The 22,569-nt window shown below is 52.1% G+C and overlaps 4 protein-coding genes across 5 annotated transcripts; 2 read left to right on the forward strand and 2 right to left on the reverse strand.

The window, feature by feature from the left end:
- Positions 1 to 1,226: 1,226 nt before the first annotated feature.
- LOC122944794 (nuclear protein 1-like) lies at positions 1,227 to 4,237 on the reverse strand. The gene is made up of 3 exons (XM_044303436.1): positions 4,039 to 4,237; positions 3,551 to 3,703; positions 1,227 to 1,622 (listed from the first exon to the last, which is right to left on the reverse strand). Exons 1-2 carry the CDS (start codon positions 4,139 to 4,141, stop codon positions 3,558 to 3,560), a joined length of 249 nt encoding a protein of 82 aa, XP_044159371.1. The 5' UTR covers positions 4,142 to 4,237; the 3' UTR covers positions 1,227 to 1,622; positions 3,551 to 3,557.
- Positions 4,238 to 6,895: 2,658 nt separating this feature from the next.
- On the forward strand, positions 6,896 to 13,233 carry SGF29 (SAGA complex associated factor 29). Of its 2 annotated transcripts, XM_044303433.1 has the most exons (10): positions 6,896 to 7,039; positions 7,387 to 7,480; positions 7,556 to 7,631; positions 9,745 to 9,817; positions 10,948 to 11,012; positions 11,137 to 11,266; positions 11,348 to 11,494; positions 11,578 to 11,613; positions 12,370 to 12,532; positions 12,638 to 13,232. In XM_044303433.1, the coding sequence occupies exons 2-10, from the start codon at positions 7,406 to 7,408 to the stop codon at positions 12,752 to 12,754; spliced, it is 882 nt and encodes a 293-aa protein (XP_044159368.1). In that variant the 5' UTR covers positions 6,896 to 7,039; positions 7,387 to 7,405; the 3' UTR covers positions 12,755 to 13,232. The 2 variants fall into 2 exon arrangements, with proteins under 2 accessions (XP_044159368.1, XP_044159369.1); XM_044303434.1 differs by lacking the exons at positions 9,745 to 9,817; positions 10,948 to 11,012 and having other exon boundaries at positions 12,638 to 13,233.
- Positions 13,234 to 13,444: 211 nt separating this feature from the next.
- Positions 13,445 to 19,676, reverse strand: LOC122944793 (structure-specific endonuclease subunit slx1-like). The gene is made up of 7 exons (XM_044303435.1): positions 19,641 to 19,676; positions 15,727 to 15,900; positions 15,115 to 15,166; positions 14,313 to 14,654; positions 14,075 to 14,202; positions 13,782 to 13,866; positions 13,445 to 13,712 (listed from the first exon to the last, which is right to left on the reverse strand). The coding sequence occupies exons 2-7, from the start codon at positions 15,897 to 15,899 to the stop codon at positions 13,683 to 13,685; spliced, it is 810 nt and encodes a 269-aa protein (XP_044159370.1). The 5' UTR covers position 15,900; positions 19,641 to 19,676; the 3' UTR covers positions 13,445 to 13,682.
- Positions 19,677 to 20,078: 402 nt separating this feature from the next.
- Positions 20,079 to 22,569, forward strand: BOLA2B (bolA family member 2B). The gene is made up of 3 exons (XM_044304702.1): positions 20,079 to 20,214; positions 20,683 to 20,780; positions 22,095 to 22,569. The coding sequence occupies exons 1-3, from the start codon at positions 20,140 to 20,142 to the stop codon at positions 22,192 to 22,194; spliced, it is 273 nt and encodes a 90-aa protein (XP_044160637.1). The 5' UTR covers positions 20,079 to 20,139; the 3' UTR covers positions 22,195 to 22,569.

A 22,569-nucleotide genomic window follows, 5' to 3' on the forward strand; every position in this document is an offset into this window, starting at 1 on the left:
AGTGGGGGGGAAGGATTAGGGGGAGAAAGACTACACTCAGTCCCAGCTCTGGTGAACTTGATGCAGTGTAGATCAAAGCTGCTTGCTGGATCCACGCCAAGTCCAGAGGCTGAATGTTATACTCTGTGTGGAGAGAAACCTCTGAAGATCTTGGTCCATCTCCCCTCACTTGCAGATGCAGTCCCCTGAACCATGAGCTACTTCAGGAACCTTCATGAGCATCGCCTCCGGGCCTGGGATTGGAACTGCTGCAAGCTACAGGATCCAGGGATTTTGAGCAAGGAACAGGCCTGGGGTTAGTGGTTGAAGAAAGAGAATTTACCGAAGAGCGAGAAGTTTTCATATCACAGGATCTCTGCTTTCAGGGATTGGAACGCGGCAAACCTCTCAGTCTTCCAGTGTCAAGGTCTGACTGGCGAACGGCAAATGGATCGGTGCTCGCTTCTATTTTACCGAAACCGATGGAAGTGACATTCCAGTCTCTTCCCTGACTACGACTCTTCTGTACATGGCCACTGATGGAGGAAGACATGACCAGGCCCGTCCATGTATTGGTCATTCCCATAGCTACGAGTGCTCCATATAAATAGACCTTAAAGGTGGAGGTGCCACACAACCACCTGTATGAAGAACCTGCTTCAGCCGACATCACGTCCTTCACCTGGTTTCCGGCCTGGACAGGACACCGCTTCTGCTGTGGACGGCCTGCATCTATTGGTCTCCCTGACTCCTCAGTGTTATTAGGGCAGGCTTTGTGGGACTCGTGGCTCCTGACACCTTTTAACTTGGGCAAGAAATTGGATTTTGTGAAAGGAACTGAACAATGGAGAGGGTGTAATCTGCGGCAGACTTGTACCCTAAAGGGGTGTTCCAGGCCGTGGCCGATCCTGGGGTTGACCAGCTGTTTTTACTAGTTGCAGCGCTGGCACTAGACCGCTCTCTACATTGTAGCGGGCGTGCTCCGTTACTGCAGAGATGCCACTAAAGTGACTGGTAAGGAGCACGCCCCCTACAGTCTACAGAGCCGAGTAGTTCCAGCGCTGCAGCTAGATAAAACGGGCGGGAGTCGGACCCCCGCTGATGTCCTAAGAATAGGTCACCACCAAATTACTGCTGGAAAACCCCCTTTAAATCCGGCATTCAGTAATCAGACACTGATCAGGCCCCGTGCAGACGGATGACGGTGGAACGAGAGGCGGTTGAATGATTCACGGTCACACGTTATCTACATCAAACATCTTTATTTTAACCTCTGAGAAAGAGATTTCTGCTCCATACAGCCGTGAAATGGTTAATGGAGCCGTGACTCCGCCCACTGATTGAGGGGTCACTGTAAAACACTACATCACAGAAAGGTGGACAGAGCGCGATGCTCTGCGTCCTCTCTACAGTGCTACTAACAGATGTGATGTGCTGCAGATCTCTGCTGCCGCCGCGTTCTCTGCTGGTTGAGACGGTGCGCTGGAGCAATACTCTGCAGCCGTTCAGGCGTCTCCAGCATCTGCTCAGTGTCGTCCTGGTGAATGGCAGAGACTTCTGTCCACCGTCCAAGACTCTGCAAGTTCTCTGTGTCTGTCACATGCCATCGGTTCCTGCGCCCTGGTGCCGTCCGGAGTGAAAACCTGGGGGGGAAGGGAAGAAAGAGCTGAAAGCACATGACTAGGGGGCGGTATTATACCAGTTATATTCCTGTACATGGGAGCAGTATTATAGTAGTTATATACTCGTACATAGGAGGCAGTATTATAGCAGTTATATTCCTGTACATAGGAGCAGTATTATACCAGTTATATTCCTGTACATAGGAGGCAGTATTATAGTAGTTATAGTCTTGTACATAGGAGGCAGTATTATAGTAGTTATATTCTTGTACATAGCAGCAGTATTATAGCAGTTATATCCCTGTACACAGGAGCAGTATTATAGTAGTTATATTCTTGTACACAGGAGCAGTATTATAGTAGTTATATTCTTGTACATAGGAGCAGTATTATAGTAGTTATATTCCTGTACATAGGAGCAGTATTATAGTAGTTATATTCCTGTACATAGGAGGCAGTATTATAGTAGTTATATTCCTGTACATAGGAGGCAGTATTATAGTAGTTATATTCCTGTACATAGGAGGCAGTATTATAGTAGTTATATTCTTGTACATAGGAGCAGTATTATAGTAGTTATATTCTTGTACATAGGAGCAGTATTATAGTAGTTATATTCTTGTACATAGGAGCAGTATTATAGTAGTTATATCCTTGTACATAGGAGGCAGTATTATACCAGTTATATTCCTGTACATGGGAGCAGTATTATACCAGTTATATTCCTGTACATAGGAGCAGTATTATAGTAGTTATATTCCTGTACATAGGAGGCAGTATTATAGTAGTTATATTCCTGTACATAGGAGCAGTATTATAGTAGTTATATTCCTGTACATAGGAGCAGTATTATAGTAGTTATATTCCTGTACATAGGAGGCAGTATTATAGTAGTTATATTCTTGTACATAGGAGCAGTATTATAGTAGTTATATTCTTGTACATAGGAGGCAGTATTATAGTAGTTATATTCCTGTACATAGGAGCAGTATTATAGTAGTTATATTCTTGTACATAGGAGCAGTATTATAGTAGTTATATTCTTGTACATAGGAGCAGTATTATAGTAGTTATATTCTTGTACATAGGAGGCAGTATTATACCAGTTATATTCCTGTACATGGGAGCAGTATTATAGTAGTTATATTCCTGTACATAGGAGGCAGTATTATAGTAGTTATATTCCTGTACATAGGAGCAGTATTATAGTAGTTATATTCCTGTACATAGGAGGCAGTATTATAGTAGTTATATTCTTGTACATAGGAGCAGTATTATAGTAGTTATATTCCTGTACATAGGAGGCAGTATTATAGTAGTTATATTCTTGTACATAGGAGCAGTATTATAGTAGTAATATTCTTGTACATAGGAGCAGTATTATAGTAGTTATATTCTTGTACATAGGAGCAGTATTATAGTAGTTATATTCTTGTACACAGGGGCCAGTATTATAGTAGTTATATTCTTGTACACGGGAGGCGGTATTATGGCAGTTATAGTCTTGTACATAGAAGCAGTATTATAGTAGTTGTATTCTTGTATATAGGAGCAGTATTATAGTAGTTATATTCTTGTACACAGGGGCAGTATTATAGTAGTTATATTCTTGTACATAGGAGCAGTATTATAGTAGTTATATTCTTGTACATAGGAGCAGTATTATAGTAGTTATATTCTTGTACACAGGAGCAGTATTATAGTAGTTATATTCTTGTACATAGGGGCAGTATTATAGTAGTTGTATTCTTGTACATAGGGGCAGTATTATAGCAGTTATATTCCTGTACATAGGAGCAGTATTATAGTAGTTCTATCCTTGTACACAGGGGCCAGTATTATAGTAGTTATAGTCTTGTACACGGGAGGCGGTATTATGGCAGTTATATTCTTGTACACAGGGGCAGTATTACAGCATATCCAGCTGCACTTTCTTCCATCCTACTCACCTCAGTGTCACTCTTTGCCAGACTTAGACTTCTTCTTGCCTTCTGTCCTCTGCAGTTTGTCTACAATCTTCCTCTCGTGTCCACAAGGACTGTCTTTATTGGTGTTCTCTCGAGCCTCTTTCTTCGTCCGTCCCTTCCTGGCTGCTCCAGGCACTGGGGAGATGAAGAAATGAGATGATTATCGGCAGTACGCACTGTCGGCGCTCAGGCAGTGACAGGGTTAATGAGGCTGCTACCTCGGCAATAATCACATGATGATAATTCAGTCCCTAAGGACCAGGCGAGCAGTAATCACACATTTCCACTTACATTCCTCCCCTTTATTATGGGCGCACTGGCCCTTTAAGCCCCTGAGATTTCAGGATGGGTACAGTAGTGCTGACCTCACAAGGCACTGACTATACCGTATTATGTGCTGGAGTTTATACACATGAACTATTAATGATAGGAGTTGTAGTACTCGGAGTCTGACGGGTCGGGTTACTTACAGGCGTATCGGTCAGTGAGGTTGTAGTACTCGTAGTCGTCGAAGTACTTTTCTTCGAATTCGGTGGGCTTCAGCTTCTCGGCTTCCACGTAGGAGATGGCCATGATGGGGTCACAGCGGACGGTCTCTGGGGTGCGGTCTCGGTGCGGTTTTTCGACGTGCGTCTGTCGCTCTTGACGATTCTGGTTGTTTTTGTATCAGGTCTTTGTCTGCCGTTTATATTAGGGAGGCTCCACCCAGTCTCCGCCTTCTCCGCCCTGTCCCCGCCTCCTAAAATTGCATCAGACCTCGGTGTCCTCTGTTTACATCAGATTACACCATTGCCCTGCAGAGCGTCACTGCTGGAGATGCAGAACATCACACCCTAAACTGCTCTGCAGAGCATTACACACATCTGCAGAGTACTACAACTGAAGTGTTCGTGTTTTATGGCAACCTGCAGCACATTGCACACTATATCACGGCTTCATTCTGCCGAACATTTCACTTTATAATGCTCTGCAGAGCTTGCAGCCTTATTTTATGGCATGACACCATTCCGGCAGAACATTGCGCCACATGGTGCTCTGCAGAGTTCCTAAACTTTCTAAATGCCAGGGTTCTGCAGAATATCTCACCATACGTTGCTCTGCAGCTGCTTACTCAGAGCGTGAGTCACATGATACAGTCTTCTGCAGAGCATTGCAATCTGATCTATACCGCTCCAGTGTCCTGCAGAGCATCTCAAGTCTCTTTCACACATCTACCGCGTGCTGCAGGATATTGCGGCTTTATCAGAATCGTGCGTTTGATCACGGAGCCTGCAGAGCGTTCCACCCATGGTGGCCATGTCTGACTTCAGCATTAACCCCTCCAGTGCCAGGGTGATGTAAACACACGCCGGCGGAGTCATCGGAGGAGACACATCCTGCTCTGGGTTATCGTTTCCACTCGTGGGATCCTATGACACTTCCTCCAAGTGTCCCCCGGGGTCCCCAGCACCTGCATTAACCCTTCCTTCACCACCACAAGAGATTAACCCCTTGGAACAATATTACAATATTCCATATGTCACTGACTCAGATTTACAGGAAAAGTTTCTGTATTTCTCCAGATTCTTCCCCCGGAGGAGGGGCGACTGGCTGCCGTCCATAGCAAATAAACAGGGTCTGGGACAGAGGCGGAGTCAGGGTGAGGGGGCGGAGACAGTCCCGTCCGATGTGTAATGTTTGTTGTCACGGTAATGAGTAACCGTCACCTGAGCGTGTGTCATACACGGACACTACACCCTGCAACGTGTACATCTGTGTCCGGGAAAGCTGGGTGACCATCGCTATGTCCAGCAATAACCCAGCTTTTCCCGGGTCCTGAATGGTAAATCTACCTTATTACGTGGTAACCCCCTCCCCCGCTCCTGTCCTGCCGCAAGACGAAGCAGATTCGCTATTCAGTAGACTGGAAAAGCTGGGTGACAGCCATAAAGATGGCCGGAGAACGACCGACGACGACTCCAGTACCTGGTGGTCACCCAGCTTTCCGAGACGCCTGCACAGGAAATCTGTCCATGGGGGCAGACATACTGGCTGTCACCCAGCTTTCCCAGATGCAGATATAAGTAATTACAGGACTACAGTCACGGGGAAGTTTAGATTGCTAGCTCTGCGGACGAGATCCTTCTGGACGGTTCACTTTGTCCTTGTCATTAGTACACGGCAGATATCGGGGGTGAGAGCCGCCCGAGGGCAGAGATAATCGCAGCGTTATCTGCTCCGCGGGGAATGCTGGGAATCCGGGCGCTCCGAACACGAGACTGACTGTAAACAACATACGTGACTCACACTGCTCCTCCTGTCACCTGCTTCAGGACTGCACCTCTCTCCATTGTCAGTATCTCTGCTGGCAGTCAGTGGATGGTCACAGGCGGACCAGATACCCGGAATTCTCTCAGTAAACCAGAATGTTTCCATTTACAGCAAGCAGAGACCTAGAAAAGACAAGAGGAACCGAAAAACTAAGCGGGAGATGTATTAAAAATGGCGTCTCGCACATTAAAAGGCGCCCGCCGCAATACATTTCAGGCATGTTGGTTTGTCTGAAAGTCCTGTGCCGCCATTTTCTGTCAGATGGAGACCATGCCCACCGTTCAGATGGCGGGTTTTTACGTCAGACCCTTGAAATTCTGCTGTTGAGTGTTGAGGCCGTGAATCTGAACACGGATTATCCCCCTCCACGCGCGGCTTCTCTCACACAGGCCGCGTTTCAGATGGAGCGGATTCCCACTGAAAACGATGGGAATAGTAGTAAAAACAGATTTCGGTGGCGAATATGGTTTTCATGCGGACCCGCTCTAGGTTTACTCCCATTGAATGACGTTACACCATGAGAAGCCCCCGCTACGGGTTGTGAGGGGTCCCCCGTATGAATTGTGGCGCAACCTTCCATTAAAAGCAATGGGGGGGCGGATTCAGCGCAGGCTCGTCCCGGTTTTCTGTAGCAAATCCGCATTGAAACTTGCGGCCAAAATCCTCCGTCTGAACCCACCCTGATAATCCTGGTTCCGGTCAAATCTGGTGCGACGCAAATGTGAACATAGCCTTAGACCTCTGCTTGTCCACGGCCGCCTGCGCCCTAGGATGTCACCACAGACTGGTCCTTGGACGCGGTCGGCGCAAACGTTCAGAGATTACAACCCCAATTAACACAGCATCATGCATGCTGGGGGTTGTGGTTCCACAAGGTCATATGTGGACTGATGCGCTGCTGGGTGTAGTAGTCACAGCTCTGATCTCATCATTGTGAAATGTAAGAAAATTCAAGAAAAAAAATAAAATAAAAAAGGACTACAAAAACAAACAAAAACATGCCACTCACGCATGCGCAGTAAGCTGCCGCCCAGAACTACACTCCCGGCATGCGCCGCGATCTCTCCACCGCTGTCTCCTTGGCGACGGTGACGTCATCAGCCCGCGACCACTATCCCCGGTTGGCGGTGGTTCTCGGTGAGAGGCCTCGTCTCCTGCCCGGTGAGTCCGGGGCCTCAGTGTCGCGATGTTATTGCCTCTTGCGCAGGCGTCTGTTGTGATATATCGGCTCCACCTCCCGGGGCTTATAAAGGGCCGTGTTTATGTCGCGCCTCATCCTCTACTAGCATGCTGTATGTGTCGCGATATATCGTGACCAGGGGGGCTGTAAGGCTCAGCATGCCCTGGCTGTTCTTTGTGAGGCATTTTATGTGTCAGTGGCCTCTAACTGCTGCAGAACTACAACTCCCAGCATGCTCTGACAAACAGGGTAGGGCATGCTGGGAGTTGTAGTCGTTCAGCAGTCTGGTTTCTGCACCTCACAGTCGTTTCCACCTTTCTGCCCTCAGGACGATACAGGAAGCGAAGATGGCGCTGGTGTCCGCGGACACGAGGATCTCGGAGCTGCTGAGCGAGCTGCATCAACTGATCAAGCAGACGCAGGTGAGGACTCAGGCCTGGTTCACACCGCGCCGTTTTCTGCCGCACAGCCGCGCCCATTCACTTTTCACCTTTCAGGAGGAGCGGTCGCGGAGCGAACACAACCTGGTGAATATCCAGAAGACGCACGAGCGGATGCAGACAGAGAACAAGAGTGAGTGCCAGCCCGGGGCCATCAGCCAAGACATGCTGGGAGTTATAGTTCCTCAACAGCTAGAGCGCGGCATAGTGCAGATCCGTGGATTATAGGGGTTGTACTTATTCCCAGGATAGTGGATAAGTGACCAAACGGCTGGGGTCCGACCATGAGAACGGGTCCTGTGCCCTCCAGTGTGGACGGAGCGGCTCCAATCATCTGTGTACTCCGCTCCACTGCTCTGCGGGGGTCCGACCATGAGAACGGGTCCTGTGCCCTCCAGTGTGGACGGAGCGGCTCCAATCATCTGTGTACTCCGCTCCACTGCTCTGCGGGGGTCCGACCATGAGAACGGGTCCTGTGTCCTCCAGTGTGGATGGAGCGGCTCCAATCATCTGTGTACTCCGCTCCACTGCTCTGCGGGGTCCGACCATGAGAACGGGTCCTGTGTAGTGTTGAGCGAACTTGTGTGTTAAGTTCGGCGTCTAAAGTTCGGGGTTATCGAAGTATTGCATTATGGATTCCGCTACCACGGACCATAACGGAATTTAGAATCCATAACGGGATACTTCAATAACCTGAACTCTAACTTTAGACGCCGAAATTGACACAAGTTCACTCAACACTAGTCCTGTGTCCTCCAGTGTGGACGGAGCGGCTCCAATCATCTGTGTGTACTCTGCTCCACTGCTCTGCGGGGGTCCGACCATGAGAACTGGGTCCTGTGTGGACAGAGCGGCTCCATTCATCTGTGTGTATTTCGCTCCACTGCTCTGCGGGGGTCTGACCATGAGAATCGGGTCCTGTGCCCTCCAGTGTGGACAGAGGGGCTCCAATCATCTGTGTGTACTCCGCTCCACTGCTCTGCGGGGGTCTGACCATGAGAACGGGTCCTGTGTCCTCCAGTGTGGACGGAGCGGCTCCAATCATCTGTGTACTCCGCTCCACTGCTCTGCGGGGGTCCGACCATGAGAACAGGTCCTGTGTCCTCCAGTGTGGACGGAGCGGCTCCATTCATCTGTGTACTGTGCTCCACTGCTCTGTGGGGGTCCGACCATGAGAACAGGTCCTGTGTCCTCCAGTGTGTACTCCGCTGCTCTGCTCACACTCGGCACTCCTGTTCTCATGATCTGTGGGGTCCTGGGGTTGAGTAAGGCTCAGTTCACACTTCAGTGATTGTGAGCTAAAACCAGGAGTGAAGCCTCCACAGAGATGTGATGGGAAGATCTGCGCCTGTTCTGTGTTTCTGACCCGCCCCTGGTTTTGTGTGAACTCAGCCTTACTTGTCCTCCATCCTGTGGAGATGGGGATCATTTTAAATCTTGGCACGGCTCCTTCTGCAAAAGCGAACAACACACGGGCTCCTTCTGCAAAACTGAGGTTACTGAGATCCGTCATAGGGCCTCAATACCGGGAAAAAACGCTTCCGTTTTGTCCCCATTTATTGTCAATGGGGACAAGACAACGGAACAGAACGGAGAGCTCCAAAATGCGTTCCGTTCCCATACCGGAGAGCAGCGTGCTGCGGTTTGCTTTCCGTCCTGGGATGTTGAGCAGAACTGATCCGTCATGACCCCCAATGCACGTCAATGGGGATGGATCCGTCATGGCAATGTTACCAATACAACCAGTGCATTCATATTATCAGTAATGGAAGCGTTTTAGCTGAGCCCTGTCGGATTTAGCAAAAACGCTAGTGTGAAAATAGTCTGAACTGAGCGGTACCTGATCCTGCGCAGCCGCTCCAGTTCTTCCAGCCGGGCTCAGCTGTGGCCAATCACTGCCGCCTTATTCGTGCCGCTGCAGCTAAGAGCCCAGCTGGGAGAACTGGAGCGGCTGCGCAGGATCAGGCACCACCCATGTGTTGTGTACTTCCTGAAGCCTGACAACCCCTTTAAGGTGTCTGTACCATAGTCTTGTCAAAACTAGAGGGTGCAGCTGTGTAGATCAGATATCCCTTTAAATGACATCTGTTCCTAAGAACATGTGACCACTTGGTTTGTGGTCACAGCTCTCTGATCGCCACATGTTGCGCCCCCCCCCCCCCCCCACCATTGACTTGCAGGGTAGAAGTTATTATTGTCTTCAGTTCTGAATATTGTAACCCGGTTCCGATGTTCTGTCTCCTCAGTCTCCCCGTATTACCGCACAAAACTGCGCGGCCTCTACACAACGGCCAAGGCTGATGCGGAGGCAGAATGCAAGTAAGTGACGGGGCAGGAACTGGCCTCTGTAGAGACCACGCTTTAAAGCGGAACTCTGATCTCTAAACTGCCGGTGCCTCTTAAAGGGGTTGTCCGGGTTCAGAGCTGAACCCGGACATCCCTCCGTTTTCCCCCAGGCAGCCCCCCTGCTAAATTGTACAGGGTAAAGGCGTTTTTAGGAGTTCCGGTGACGTACCGGGGCTCTCCATGGGGCTGACCGGAACCCTGATGATGTCACCGACACTGATGGGCGGGATTTAGGTCTGCCCTAGCCAGTAAAACAGCTAGGGCAGAGCTAAATCCCGCCCCTCAGAGCCGGTGACGTCACCGAACACACTGCCGGGCGGAAGTTACGGCTCGGCAGTGTGTTATTGAAGACAAAGCCCGTGCCCTGTGCGATTTAGCACAGGAGCGCAGCGGAGCATGAGATGCTCCGATGCTATAGCCTCAGGGGGGCTGCCGTGGTGAAAAAAAGGGTATGTCCGGACCCGGACAACCCCTTTAAGACCTCATTGACACTTCTGTGATGACATCAGTGACAAGTTGGTCAGTGGATCATCCGCAAAGCATCCGGTCTATTTTTATTTTATTTTTTTGCCACCAACAACCCCCCCAATGTGAAAGATAGGGCATGCTTCTGCAACCACTGCCCCACCGGCTGGGGAAACCCACCAACGTGTGAATGTAAAATGATGTGTGAATAGTAAAGGTGTTCTCCGAGATATTTATACTGATGCCCTATCCTCAGGATAAGTCATCGGTATCTGATCGGTGGGGATCCAGGACCCCTGATGATCAGCTGTTTGAGAAGGCAGCAGCTCCTGTGAGCGCCACGGCCTTATTACAGCTTTTCCTAGGCCAAGTGACATCATGTTCATCGGTCACATGACCTAGGAGCAGCTCAGCCCCATTCAAGTGAGTGGTGCTGAGCGTAATACCAAGCACAGCCACTATACAATGTACGGCGCTGTGCTTGATAACCTGATCAGCAGGCTGTCGGACCCCCACCGATCAGATACTAATGACCTGTCCAGAAGATGGGTCATCAGTATGAAAACCCTTTTAATACGGCTTATGGCCGCTTGTCCCTGTGACCGCGGCGCTGACTCGCTGCTTTCTCCTCCTCCCAGCATTCTGCGCAGATCACTAGATAAAATCGCTGAGATCAAGTCCTTGTTAGAGGAGAGACGGATCGGTGAGTATATTGAACGGGATCTACCTCTACTCCAGTCAGTGCTGAAGCTGCGGCACAGTAGTAACCTGCGGAGCGCTGTGAGGTTGCCCCATGTTTGGTTTACATGTCTTCTCTCTCTGTGCAGCTGCCAAGATCGCCGGCTTGTATCATGACTCCGAGCCGCCCAGGAAGACCATGAGGCGCGGGGTGCTGATGACCCTCCTCCAGCAGTCTGCCATGACCCTGCCACTGTGGATCGGGAAGCCCGGAGAAAAGTGAGTGTCAGCTCCGCGGTCTCTGGGAGAATGAGCCTCAGACTATGGTTGATGGGTTATGTTTGTCGTCTCCCTGCCCAGACCTCCTCCTCTGTGCGGAGCGATCCCAGCATCCAGCGATTACGTGGCCAAACCTGGAGACAAGGTGGCGGCTCGCGTGAAGGCTGTGGATGGTGACGAGCAGTGGATCCTGGCCGAGGTGGTCAGCTACAGCCACGCCGCCAACAAGTAGGTTCCTGCTTCAGACGCTCTACTTGTGAGAGGACTTCAGTGTCTATGGGCGTTCCTCACCCCTCTGCTCTCTCTTCTAGGTATGAGGTGGATGACATTGACGAGGAGGGAAAGGAGTAAGTATCACATGGCCCTGTACTCCATTCACAGCCAGTGCTGCAATCACAATCCTACCTCTAATCATTTAGTTCAGGCATGCTCAGCCTGCGACCCTCCAGATGTTGCAAAACTACAACTCTAATCCTCCCTGGACAGCCTACAGAAGGGCATGGTGGGAGTTGTAGTTTTACAACAGCTGGAGGGCCGCAAATTGAGCATGTCTGATTTAGTTAATATCTCAGTTAAGACTCCAAGATGCAACTGCGCTGTTATAGATCCTTTATACACGGTGATCGCTCATATATTCTATAGATCCTTTATACATGGTGATCTCTCATATATTCTATAGATCCTTTATACATGGTGATCGCTTATAGATTCGTTGTACACACGGCGTCCGTCTGTTACTATTTTCTATACCTGGTTTAGGTGTAGGAAGCCTTCTTACATTTAGAAGTGGCAGAGGATCCGCAGAAGTAGTGGTCGTCAACTCTACTTAACTGCGGCGGATCCACCTCCAGCTCAGGGCCTTATTAAAATTGGCGTTTAAAACGCCGGCCTTAATAAATGTCTCATACAAATCCGCACAACATCAGTGGTGAAAACACTGAAGCAGCAGTCAGACATGAGGTCATGTTGTGAGAGTTAACAGGAACTAGAATTGTGAATGCAGCTCTGGATGTGACTGGAGTATGACATGATGTAGCGCCTGGCCTCTGGTGCTGAGTACAGGGCGTTATCACCTCACACGATTGTTCTTGTGCCTTTGTCAGGCGTCACACGCTCAGTCGCAGGAGGATCATCCCGCTGCCCCAGTGGAAAGCGAACCCTGAAACCGACCCGGAGGCGCTGTTCCAAAAAGATCAGCTAGTGCTGGCGCTGTACCCCCAGACCACCTGCTTTTACCGAGCTCTGATCCACACCCCCCCACAGCGGGTGAGTACATGCCACATCAGAAGGGAAAGTGGGGGCTGCCGGGGAGGGCTCAGAGGGGGGGGGTCGGGGTCTGTTCATTCTGACACGTTCCTTGCTGTGTCTCAGCCCCAGGACGATTACTCGGTGCTGTTTGAGGACACTTCCTATGCTGACGGATACTCGCCTCCCCTCAACGTCGCCCAAAGATATGTGGTGGCCTGCAAGGAGCCAAAGAAAAAGTGAAGATGGAGAAGAAAGGCAAGATCTGGAGAGAATGGGACTCGTGCGGTCTTCATTGCCCGCGGGGTAGGATGGGGGCCTCTGCAGGGAGCTTTTTCTATTTTTTTGCCATTAAAGGGGTTGTGCAGGGTTTTCGTATTGATGGCGGTGATCCGGCACCTCCACCGATCAGCTGCCTCACGCGAGCGCTGTCCCCTGTTCAGAGACTACGTGCAGTGTAACGACCTTTCTCTGGAATGAAGCGAATACGTGTAATTGCACTACGCCACCGCTACAGGGCAGCCGACACGTCGTGTAACGAAGAGGAAGCGGCGCTCCCAGCATCCATATAAAACCCCTTTAAATCCTTATTCTAGTGATTTGTTTCTTGTAAGAACAGTTGCTGCCGTTTCCTCTGCCATAGGGGGCGCTTTTCCTGAAGTTCACACATGACTTTTTCCTTACTGAAGTAAATAAATCACGAGATGCCGGCACGGTGGTGTCCGCTGCAGTGTGTGAATGGGTTATTATGTCAGAGATGTGTGCCTGCAGCCACCACTAGGGGGAGTGCTAATGAACTTCAAGTCAATCTCGAGCTCCCCCTAGTGGTGGCTGCAGGCAGCGCAGTGTTATTCTGAGAACGGCGTGATGTCCGCAGGAGACATGCGGACAGTGCGCTAATCCACGCTCTGCGTTTCAGAAGTTTCCATACTTTTATTCTATCCACAGATCAATGTCATAAATATCAGAATAAATAAACCCCTTCCAAATCAATCACTGGTCTCCAGCTGCTATGAGACTACAACTCCCAGCATGCCCGGACAGTAGTAAAGCTGCAGGTTGGAGTCCGCTGTTCTCGCTCCTCACATACAGGGCTATCAGACACGCGCTGGCCGGGCACGTCCTCTGATGGGTGTAATAGTGTTCCACAATCCTCGGTGCCTGGCGGGGGTCAGCTGTGCAGCTCGTCCACCCAGTGTCCCTGCAGAAAACAAGAAGGGGTTAATATCGAGCCTGCGGTGATGGCTGGATGTTACCAGGTCTACTCCACCTGCGTCTGCGAGATCTCCTCCAGGTCCCCGTAGCAGCCCTTCTTATATCGGATCAGGTCTCCCCAAAGCACTGAATTCCCACAGCTACAAGACAGGAGGGGGCAGAGGTCAGACCCGGCTTAGATACCCCGGGGGTCCGGGTCAAACTGGTGTAAAGTAGAACTGTCTTGGTCGCCCACAGCAACCAATCAGATTCCACCTTTCACAGCTCCTTTGGAATCTGATTGGTTGCTATGGGCGACCAAGACAGTTCTACCTTACACCTCTCGGCAGTGGTGGCATCACGGCTGACCTGGGGCACAGACCCTCCACTGGAATCAGGTGGTCCGGCTCATTTCGGAGGAAGAGTTTGGCCAGACATAAGATATGCGCGGTCAGGGAGCAGCCGGGGTGGAAGCAGTGGAGGGCGTCCTCCTTACTCTGTACGGGAAGAAGAAGAGATGCCGGTTATTACCTGCCCCACCCTGGGAAAACTACAACTCCCATCATGCCCTGACATCAGTCTGCATTTGTGACACCTGGACACCCACCTGCAGCTTGTCATAGCACACCCTGCACCGCTGGGAGGCGCTCTGGAGCTGGATGCCTCCCTCTCCTTGGCCTTTCTCCCCTTGTGTCTTGGCGATCGGCTTGGCGCGCACTTGTCCGTATGCCAGGGGCATGTGCAGCGGAGGCTGGAGGAGGGGCGGCAGCTCTCTGTGGTATTCCTGTCTGAGCCAACGCAGGGTGAGGGGCAAGCGATTCCAGGGGGCCACCCTCAGCATGTGGTAGAGGACCATGAGGTGGAAGTCGAAGCTGGATTGTTTCTTTGTCTTCCGTGGCACGTGGGTGAGCCGGCGGGAGACATGTGGGTGCTGCCAGGCCCACTCAAACTGAGGAGAGAGGTCAAATCACATCCAGAGCTGCACTCCTAATTCTTAGCCTCCAGTCACAGCCAGAGCTGCACTCCTAATTCTTAGCCTCCAGTCACAGCCAGAGCCAGAGCTGCACTCCTAATTCTTAGCCTCCAGTCACAGCCAGAGCTGCACTCCTAATTCTTAGCCTCCAGTCACAGCCAGAGCTGCACTCCTAATTCTTAGCCTCCAGTCACAGCCAGAGCTGCACTCCTAATTCTTAGCCTCCAGTCACAGCCAGAGCCAGAGCTGCACTCCTAATTCTTAGCCTCCAGTCACAGCCAGAGCTGCACTCCTAATTCTTAGCCTCCAGTCACAGCCAGAGCTGCACTCCTAATTCTTAGCCTCCAGTCACAGCCAGAGCTGCACTCACTTCTTGGCTACACAGTGACTGTATGAATTCTACCATAAACACAGGTTAGTAACTCTGCTTTCTTACCCGTAAGGCTGCGATATCACGGGGAAATCCGTGGACGATCAGCACCATGTCCCTGCACGAGGGAAAGGACAAAAAACAAAGTCAGGCGGATCTCTTATTGTATCTGCACCATCAGGGGCCCCAACCAACCAGAGGAATGAAGGGGCCCGCCCGGTGTTTATTAGAGTAGGCACAGACTGTGTTACATTTTCTCCCTAAGTGTAAGATCTCTGCTTGCTGCCAGCAAATGGACACATTCTTGTATCCGTCTACACCCCAGACTTCAGGGGACGTTGTTACTTATGTACCCAGTGTAGACAAACCTCTGGACCCCAGACTGACACACTGTAACAAACCGTCAGGAGAGGCTTGTGCTGCTGATGGACTTACCTCACAGAGGTCTCTCTAGAATGGGTGACATTTTAAGGTAGGGACTTGTTTTCAGGCTCTGGATGTAAAAACAAATTTTCTAATTCACTGACAGCAAGCAGAGATGTTAGAAATGAGACACAAAGTATATAAGAAAGTAGAGTAGGTTCAGCTCTTAAAAACCCTGGATACATCAGGTTAAAATCAATTCATCTGACGCGTTTCGAGTCTACAGTCAGCGGTTACAATATGGCGGATGGTTACCAGGGGCCCCTCCCACTCGTCTTCCAGGCTCCGCCCTTCTGTTTGCCTCCATTGTGCTGCAGGATCCGTCTCTCTGGGTTCACGGTGAAGCCGATGTAGATCCGACCTTTATACTTCGGGTTGGTGCAAAAGAGAAGATACACCCCGAAAAATCCTTCCACCTCCACGACCATCCTGCCGAGAGAAGACACCCCGGGGCGAGAGTCAGAGCGCCGCACAGTACCCCTTCTCTCCTGTGTATGCGCGCGCCGCACAGTACCCCTTCTCTCCTGTGTATGCGCGCGCCGCACAGTACCCCTTCTCTCCTGTGTATGCGCGCGCCGCACAGTACCCCTTCTCTCCTGTGTATGCGCGCGCCGCACAGTACCCCTTCTCTCCTGTGTATGCGCGCGCCGCACAGTACCCCTTCTCTCCTGTGTATGCGCGCGCCGCACAGTACCCCTTCTCTCCTGTGTATGCGCGCGCCGCACAGTACCCCTTCTCTCCTGTGTATGCGCGCGCCGCACAGTACCCCTTCTCTCCTGTGTATGCGCGCGCCGCACAGTACCCCTTCTCTCCTGTGTATGCGCGCGCCGCACAGTACCCCTTCTCTCCTGTGTATGCGCGCGCCGCACAGTACCCCTTCTCTCCTGTGTATGCGCGCGCCGCACAGTACCCCTTCTCTCCTGTGTATGCGCGCGCCGCACAGTACCCCTTCTCTCCTGTGTATGCGCGCGCCGCACAGTACCCCTTCTCTCCTGTGTATGCGCGCGCCGCACAGTACCCCTTCTCTCCTGTGTATGCGCGCGCCGCACAGTACCCCTTCTCTCCTGTGTATGCGCGCGCCGCACAGTACCCCTTCTCTCCTGTGTATGCGCGCGCCGCACAGTACCCCTTCTCTCCTGTGTATGCGCGCGCCGCACAGTACCCCTTCTCTCCTGTGTATGCGCGCGCCGCACAGTACCCCTTCTCTCCTGTGTATGCGCGCGCCGCACAGTACCCCTTCTCTCCTGTGTATGCGCGCGCCGCACAGTTCCCCTTCTCTCCTGTGTATGCGCGCGCCGCACAGTACCCCTTCTCTCCTGTGTATGCGCGCGCCGCACAGTACCCCTTCTCTCCTGTGTATGCGCGCGCCGCACAGTACCCCTTCTCTCCTGTGTATGCGCGCGCCGCACAGTACCCCTTCTCTCCTGTGTATGCGCGCGCCGCACAGTACCCCTTCTCTCCTGTGTATGCGCGCGCCGCACAGTACCCTTCTCTCCTGTGTATGCGCGCGCCGCACAGTACCCCTTCTCTCCTGTGTATGCGCGCGCCGCACAGTACCCCTTCTCTCCTGTGTATGCGCGCGCCGCACAGTACCCCTTCTCTCCTGTGTATGCGCGCGCCGCACAGTACCCCTTCTCTCCTGTGTATGCGCGCGCCGCACAGTACCCCTTCTCTCCTGTGTATGCGCGCGCCGCACAGTACCCCTTCTCTCCTGTGTATGCGCGCGCCGCACAGTACCCCTTCTCTCCTGTGTATGCGCGCGCCGCACAGTACCCCTTCTCTCCTGTGTATGCGCGCGCCGCACAGTACCCCTTCTCTCCTGTGTATGCGCGCGCCGCACAGTACCCCTTCTCTCCTGTGTATGCGCGCGCCGCACAGTACCCCTTCTCTCCTGTGTATGCGCGCGCCGCACAGTACCCCTTCTCTCCTGTGTATGCCGCGCGCCGCACAGTACCCCTTCTCTCCTGTGTATGCGCGCGCCGCACAGTACCCCTTCTCTCCTGTGTATGCGCGCGCCGCACAGTACCCCTTCTCTCCTGTGTATGCGCGCGCCGCACAGTACCCCTTCTCTCCTGTGTATGCGCGCGCCGCACAGTACCCCTTCTCTCCTGTGTATGCGCGCGCCGCACAGTACCCCTTCTCTCCTGTGTATGCGCGCGCCGCACAGTACCCCTTCTCTCCTGTGTATGCGCGCGCCGCACAGTACCCCTTCTCTCCTGTGTATGCGCGCGCCGCACAGTACCCCTTCTCTCCTGTGTATGCGCGCGCCGCACAGTACCCCTTCTCTCCTGTGTATGCGCGCGCCGCACAGTACCCCTTCTCTCCTGTGTATGCGCGCGCCGCACAGTACCCCTTCTCTCCTGTGTATGCGCGCGCCGCACAGTACCCCTTCTCTCCTGTGTATGCGCGCGCCGCACAGTACCCCTTCTCTCCTGTGTATGCGCGCGCCGCACAGTACCCCTTCTCTCCTGTGTATGCGCGCGCCGCACAGTACCCCTTCTCTCCTGTGTATGCGCGCGCCGCACAGTACCCCTTCTCTCCTGTGTATGCGCGCGCCGCACAGTACCCCTTCTCTCCTGTGTATGCGCGCGCCGCACAGTACCCCTTCTCTCCTGTGTATGCGCGCGCCGCACAGTACCCCTTCTCTCCTGTGTATGCGCGCGCCGCACAGTACCCCTTCTCTCCTGTGTATGCGCGCGCCGCACAGTACCCCTTCTCTCCTGTGTATGCGCGCGCCGCACAGTACCCCTTCTCTCCTGTGTATGCGCGCGCCGCACAGTACCCCTTCTCTCCTGTGTATGCGCGCGCCGCACAGTACCCCTTCTCTCCTGTGTATGCGCGCGCCGCACAGTACCCCTTCTCTCCTGTGTATGCGCGCGCCGCACAGTACCCCTTCTCTCCTGTGTATGCGCGCGCCGCACAGTACCCCTTCTCTCCTGTGTATGCGCGCGCCGCACAGTACCCCTTCTCTCCTGTGTATGCGCGCGCCGCACAGTACCCCTTCTCTCCTGTGTATGCGCGCGCCGCACAGTACCCCTTCTCTCCTGTGTATGCGCGCGCCGCACAGTACCCCTTCTCTCCTGTGTATGCGCGCGCCGCACAGTACCCCTTCTCTCCTGTGTATGCGCGCGCCGCACAGTACCCCTTCTCTCCTGTGTATGCGCGCGCCGCACAGTACCCCTTCTCTCCTGTGTATGCGCGCGCGCGTACCCCTTCTCTCCTGTGTATGCGCGCGCGCACAGTACCCCTTCTCTCCTGTGTATGCGCGCGCCGCACAGTACCCCTTCTCTCCTGTGTATGCGCGCGCCGCACAGTACCCCTTCTCTCCTGTGTATGCGCGCGCCGCACAGTACCCCTTCTCTCCTGTGTATGCGCGCGCCGCACAGTACCCCTTCTCTCCTGTGTATGCGCGCGCCGCACAGTACCCCTTCTCTCCTGTGTATGCGCGCGCCGCACAGTACCCCTTCTCTCCTGTGTATGCGCGCGCCGCACAGTACCCCTTCTCTCCTGTGTATGCGCGCGCCGCACAGTACCCCTTCTCTCCTGTGTATGCGCGCGCCGCACAGTACCCCTTCTCTCCTGTGTATGCGCGCGCCGCACAGTACCCCTTCTCTCCTGTGTATGCGCGCGCCGCACAGTACCCCTTCTCTCCTGTGTATGCGCGCGCCGCACAGTACCCCTTCTCTCCTGTGTATGCGCGCGCCGCACAGTACCCCTTCTCTCCTGTGTATGCGCGCGCCGCACAGTACCCCTTCTCTCCTGTGTATGCGCGCGCCGCACAGTACCCCTTCTCTCCTGTGTATGCGCGCGCCGCACAGTACCGCTTCTCTCCTGTGTATACACACCGCACAGTACCGCTTCTCTCCTGTGTATACACCGCACAGTACCGCTTCTCTCCTGTGTATGTACACCGCACAGTACCCCTTCTCTCCTGTGTATGTACACCGCACAGTACCACTTCTCTCCTGTGTATACACCGCACAGTACCCCTTCTCTCCTGTGTGTATATACACCGCACAGTACCCCTTCTCTCCTGTGTATGTACGCCGCACAGTACCGCTTCTCTCCTGTGTATGTACGCCGCACAGTACCGCTTCTCTCCTGTATACACACCGCACAGTACCCCTTCTCTCCTGTGTATACACCGCCCACGTAATAACCGGACTCACCTGCACAGTGCACACCAGCCTTCGCTCTCCTGCGCCTCTACGTCACTTCCTGGTTACGGCTCTCGGGATACAGGGCTTACATAGCGACAGACCGTCCTAAATCGCGCCTAGAACAATTATTTTTTAATATCAATAAAACCTACAAGAAGAAGGCTTAAACCGTATAAGGTAATATTTCCTCCGCTGTAATCTATATATCGTCATGAAAATTGCATGAAATCCTGATGAAAATATAGAACTATCAAGTTCACGTTTTCAGGCAATATCTTAGCCAGCCCGGATCACTGATGAGGGGCTTACACAGCAGGAGCCTTTGATTGGCTGATTTTGTATTTTTCTCCGCCTCCTGCTTTACTTTGCGGACGTCTTATTGGATAAGATTCCTGCCTGTCACTGCTGTAGGCGTCCTGTTTGGAGACTCTGGGACCAATGAGAGGTGGAGGAGCTGCGTGCTATGCGGTAGTATGTGCGCAGGCGCAGTGCTGCCGGTTGTGGTATCATGGCTGGAGACGGAGCGATCAGTGCGGAGATCCTAAAGGAGAAGCTGAGGCGGGAGCTGCAGGCGGAGCATGTGGTGAGGAGCGAGACCAAGTGTGCCTCCGTGGGGGACTACAAGTCTCAGCCATCCTTACCAGACTCCTCTATCATGTCTGCAGTGCAGTGGCCCCACGGTGTACTGCTTACCCTGTGCCTGTCACGTGACATGCCTTCTACCCCCATCGAATTCAGTTGCCTGGTGACATTTTATATTCGTATATTAGTGCAGTGGGAGGAGCCAAGTGTGAACTGTGAATCTGATTGGTCGGCTAATCCCCTTCCTCAGGGGAGGGGAGGAAGAGCTCCATCTGCAGCCTCTGTTGCTCTGACTATGAGCCAGTAATAAGGCTGCGATCACTCCCATCATCTCTCCGGAAGCAAGTGGAAATCCAGGCTCTAGAATGGTCCAGCATTGTCTTGTAATTTCTGTGCTTTGTAGTGCATTACTGTCCTCTAATAACCATCACTGAGTAGTCACTGACCTCACACCTCTTGTGTCCTCCAGGAAGTAGAAGACACGTCACCCAATCACTGCTCCACCAGCTTCAGGGTGCTAGTCGTGTCTCCTCAGTTTGAAGGAAAAGCTCTGCTCCAGAGACACAGGTGAGAGCTACATACATGACCGTATCGCCTCCTAATTACATCCTGTATTATACTCCAGAGCTGCACTCACTATTCTGCTGGTGCAGTCACTGTGCACATACATTACTTATCCTGTACTGATCCTGAGTTACATCCTGTATTATACTCCAGAGCTGCACTCACTATTCTGCTGGTGCAGTCACTGTGCACATACATTACTTATCCTGTACTGATACTGAGTTACATCCTGTATTATACTCCAGAGCTGCACTCACTATTCTGCTGGTGCAGTCACTGTGTACATACATTACTTATCCTGTACTGATACTGAGTTACATCCTGTATTATACTCCAGAGCTGCACTCACTATTCTGCTGGTGCAGTCACTGTGTACATACATTACTTATCCTGTATTATACTCCAGAGCTGCACTCACTATTCTGCTGGTGCAGTCACTGTGTACATACATTACTTATCATGTACTGATCCTGAGTTACATCCTGTATTATACTCCAGAGCTGCACTCACTATTCTGCTGGTGCAGTCACTGTGTACATACATTACTTATCCTGTACTGATCCTGAGTTACATCCTGTATTATACTCCAGAGCTGCACTCACTATTCTGCTGGTGCAGTCACTGTGTACATACATTACTTATCCTGTACTGATCCTGAGTTACATCCTGTATTATACTCCAGAGCTGCACTCACTATTCTGCTAGTGCAGTCACTGTGTACATACATTACATATCCTGTACTGATCCTGAGTTACATCCTGTATTATACTCCAGAGCTGCACTCACTATTCTGCTGGTGCAGTCACTGTGTACATACATGACTTATCCTGTACTGATCCTGAGTTACATCCTGTATTATACTCCAGAGCTGCACTCACTATTCTGCTGGTGCAGTCACTGTGTACATACATTACTTATCCTGTACTGTTCCTGAGTTACATCCTGTATTATACTCCAGAGCTGCACTCACTATTCTGCTGGTGCAGTCACTGTGTACATACATTACTTATCCTGTACTGATCCTGAGTTACATCCTGTATTATACTCCAGAGCTGCACTCACTATTCTGCTGGTGCAGTCACTGTGTACATACATTACTTTTCCTGTACTGATCCTGAGTTACATCCTGTATTATACTCCAGAGCTGCACTCGCTATTCTGCTGGGGCAGTCACTGTGTACATACATTACTTATCCTGTACTGAGCTTGAACTACAACTCCCAGCATGCATTTCTTTTTGCGATCTCTATCATGTACATCTACCAGCATGCTTTCCCCCCCAGTGTACGATATGTGACTCTGTGCTGCCCCCTGCAGGCTCGTGAACGGCTGCCTGGCAGAAGAACTGAAGACCATTCACGCCTTTGAACAGAAGACGCTGACTCCGGCGCAGTGGGAACAGGAGAAGCAGAAGTGATCGGCCATTGTTGTGTGGTCTGGAGACAGTCTGCAGCCTGGGATGAGTGAGCGGCACTTAGTGGGTTAATAATGATGTAAGACTAGTATGTCCCGGGGACCCCGATGTCTCCTGGTCCTGAAGGCGTTCCACATGCTGCAGAGGGGCGATTTTTAAACGGGACTTGACGCAGACGGGTTTTGGGTTGTTCTGTAGTCGCTTGATGGAATCTTCCTGGAGCCACCACCAGGGGGAGCTCGCTGTGATGCTTCAGTGGGAGCCATGCGCAGTGAGCTCCCTCTAGTGGTGGCTCGCTTATCTAATTGCTGTATGGCGCTGCCAGTCCTTAAAGGGGCCCCCTGGACTTTACCAATAAATGTTATGAACACAAGCCAG

Source organism: Bufo gargarizans, chromosome 8, assembly GCF_014858855.1.
Source record: "Bufo gargarizans isolate SCDJY-AF-19 chromosome 8, ASM1485885v1, whole genome shotgun sequence".
NCBI lineage: Eukaryota > Metazoa > Chordata > Amphibia > Anura > Bufonidae > Bufo > Bufo gargarizans.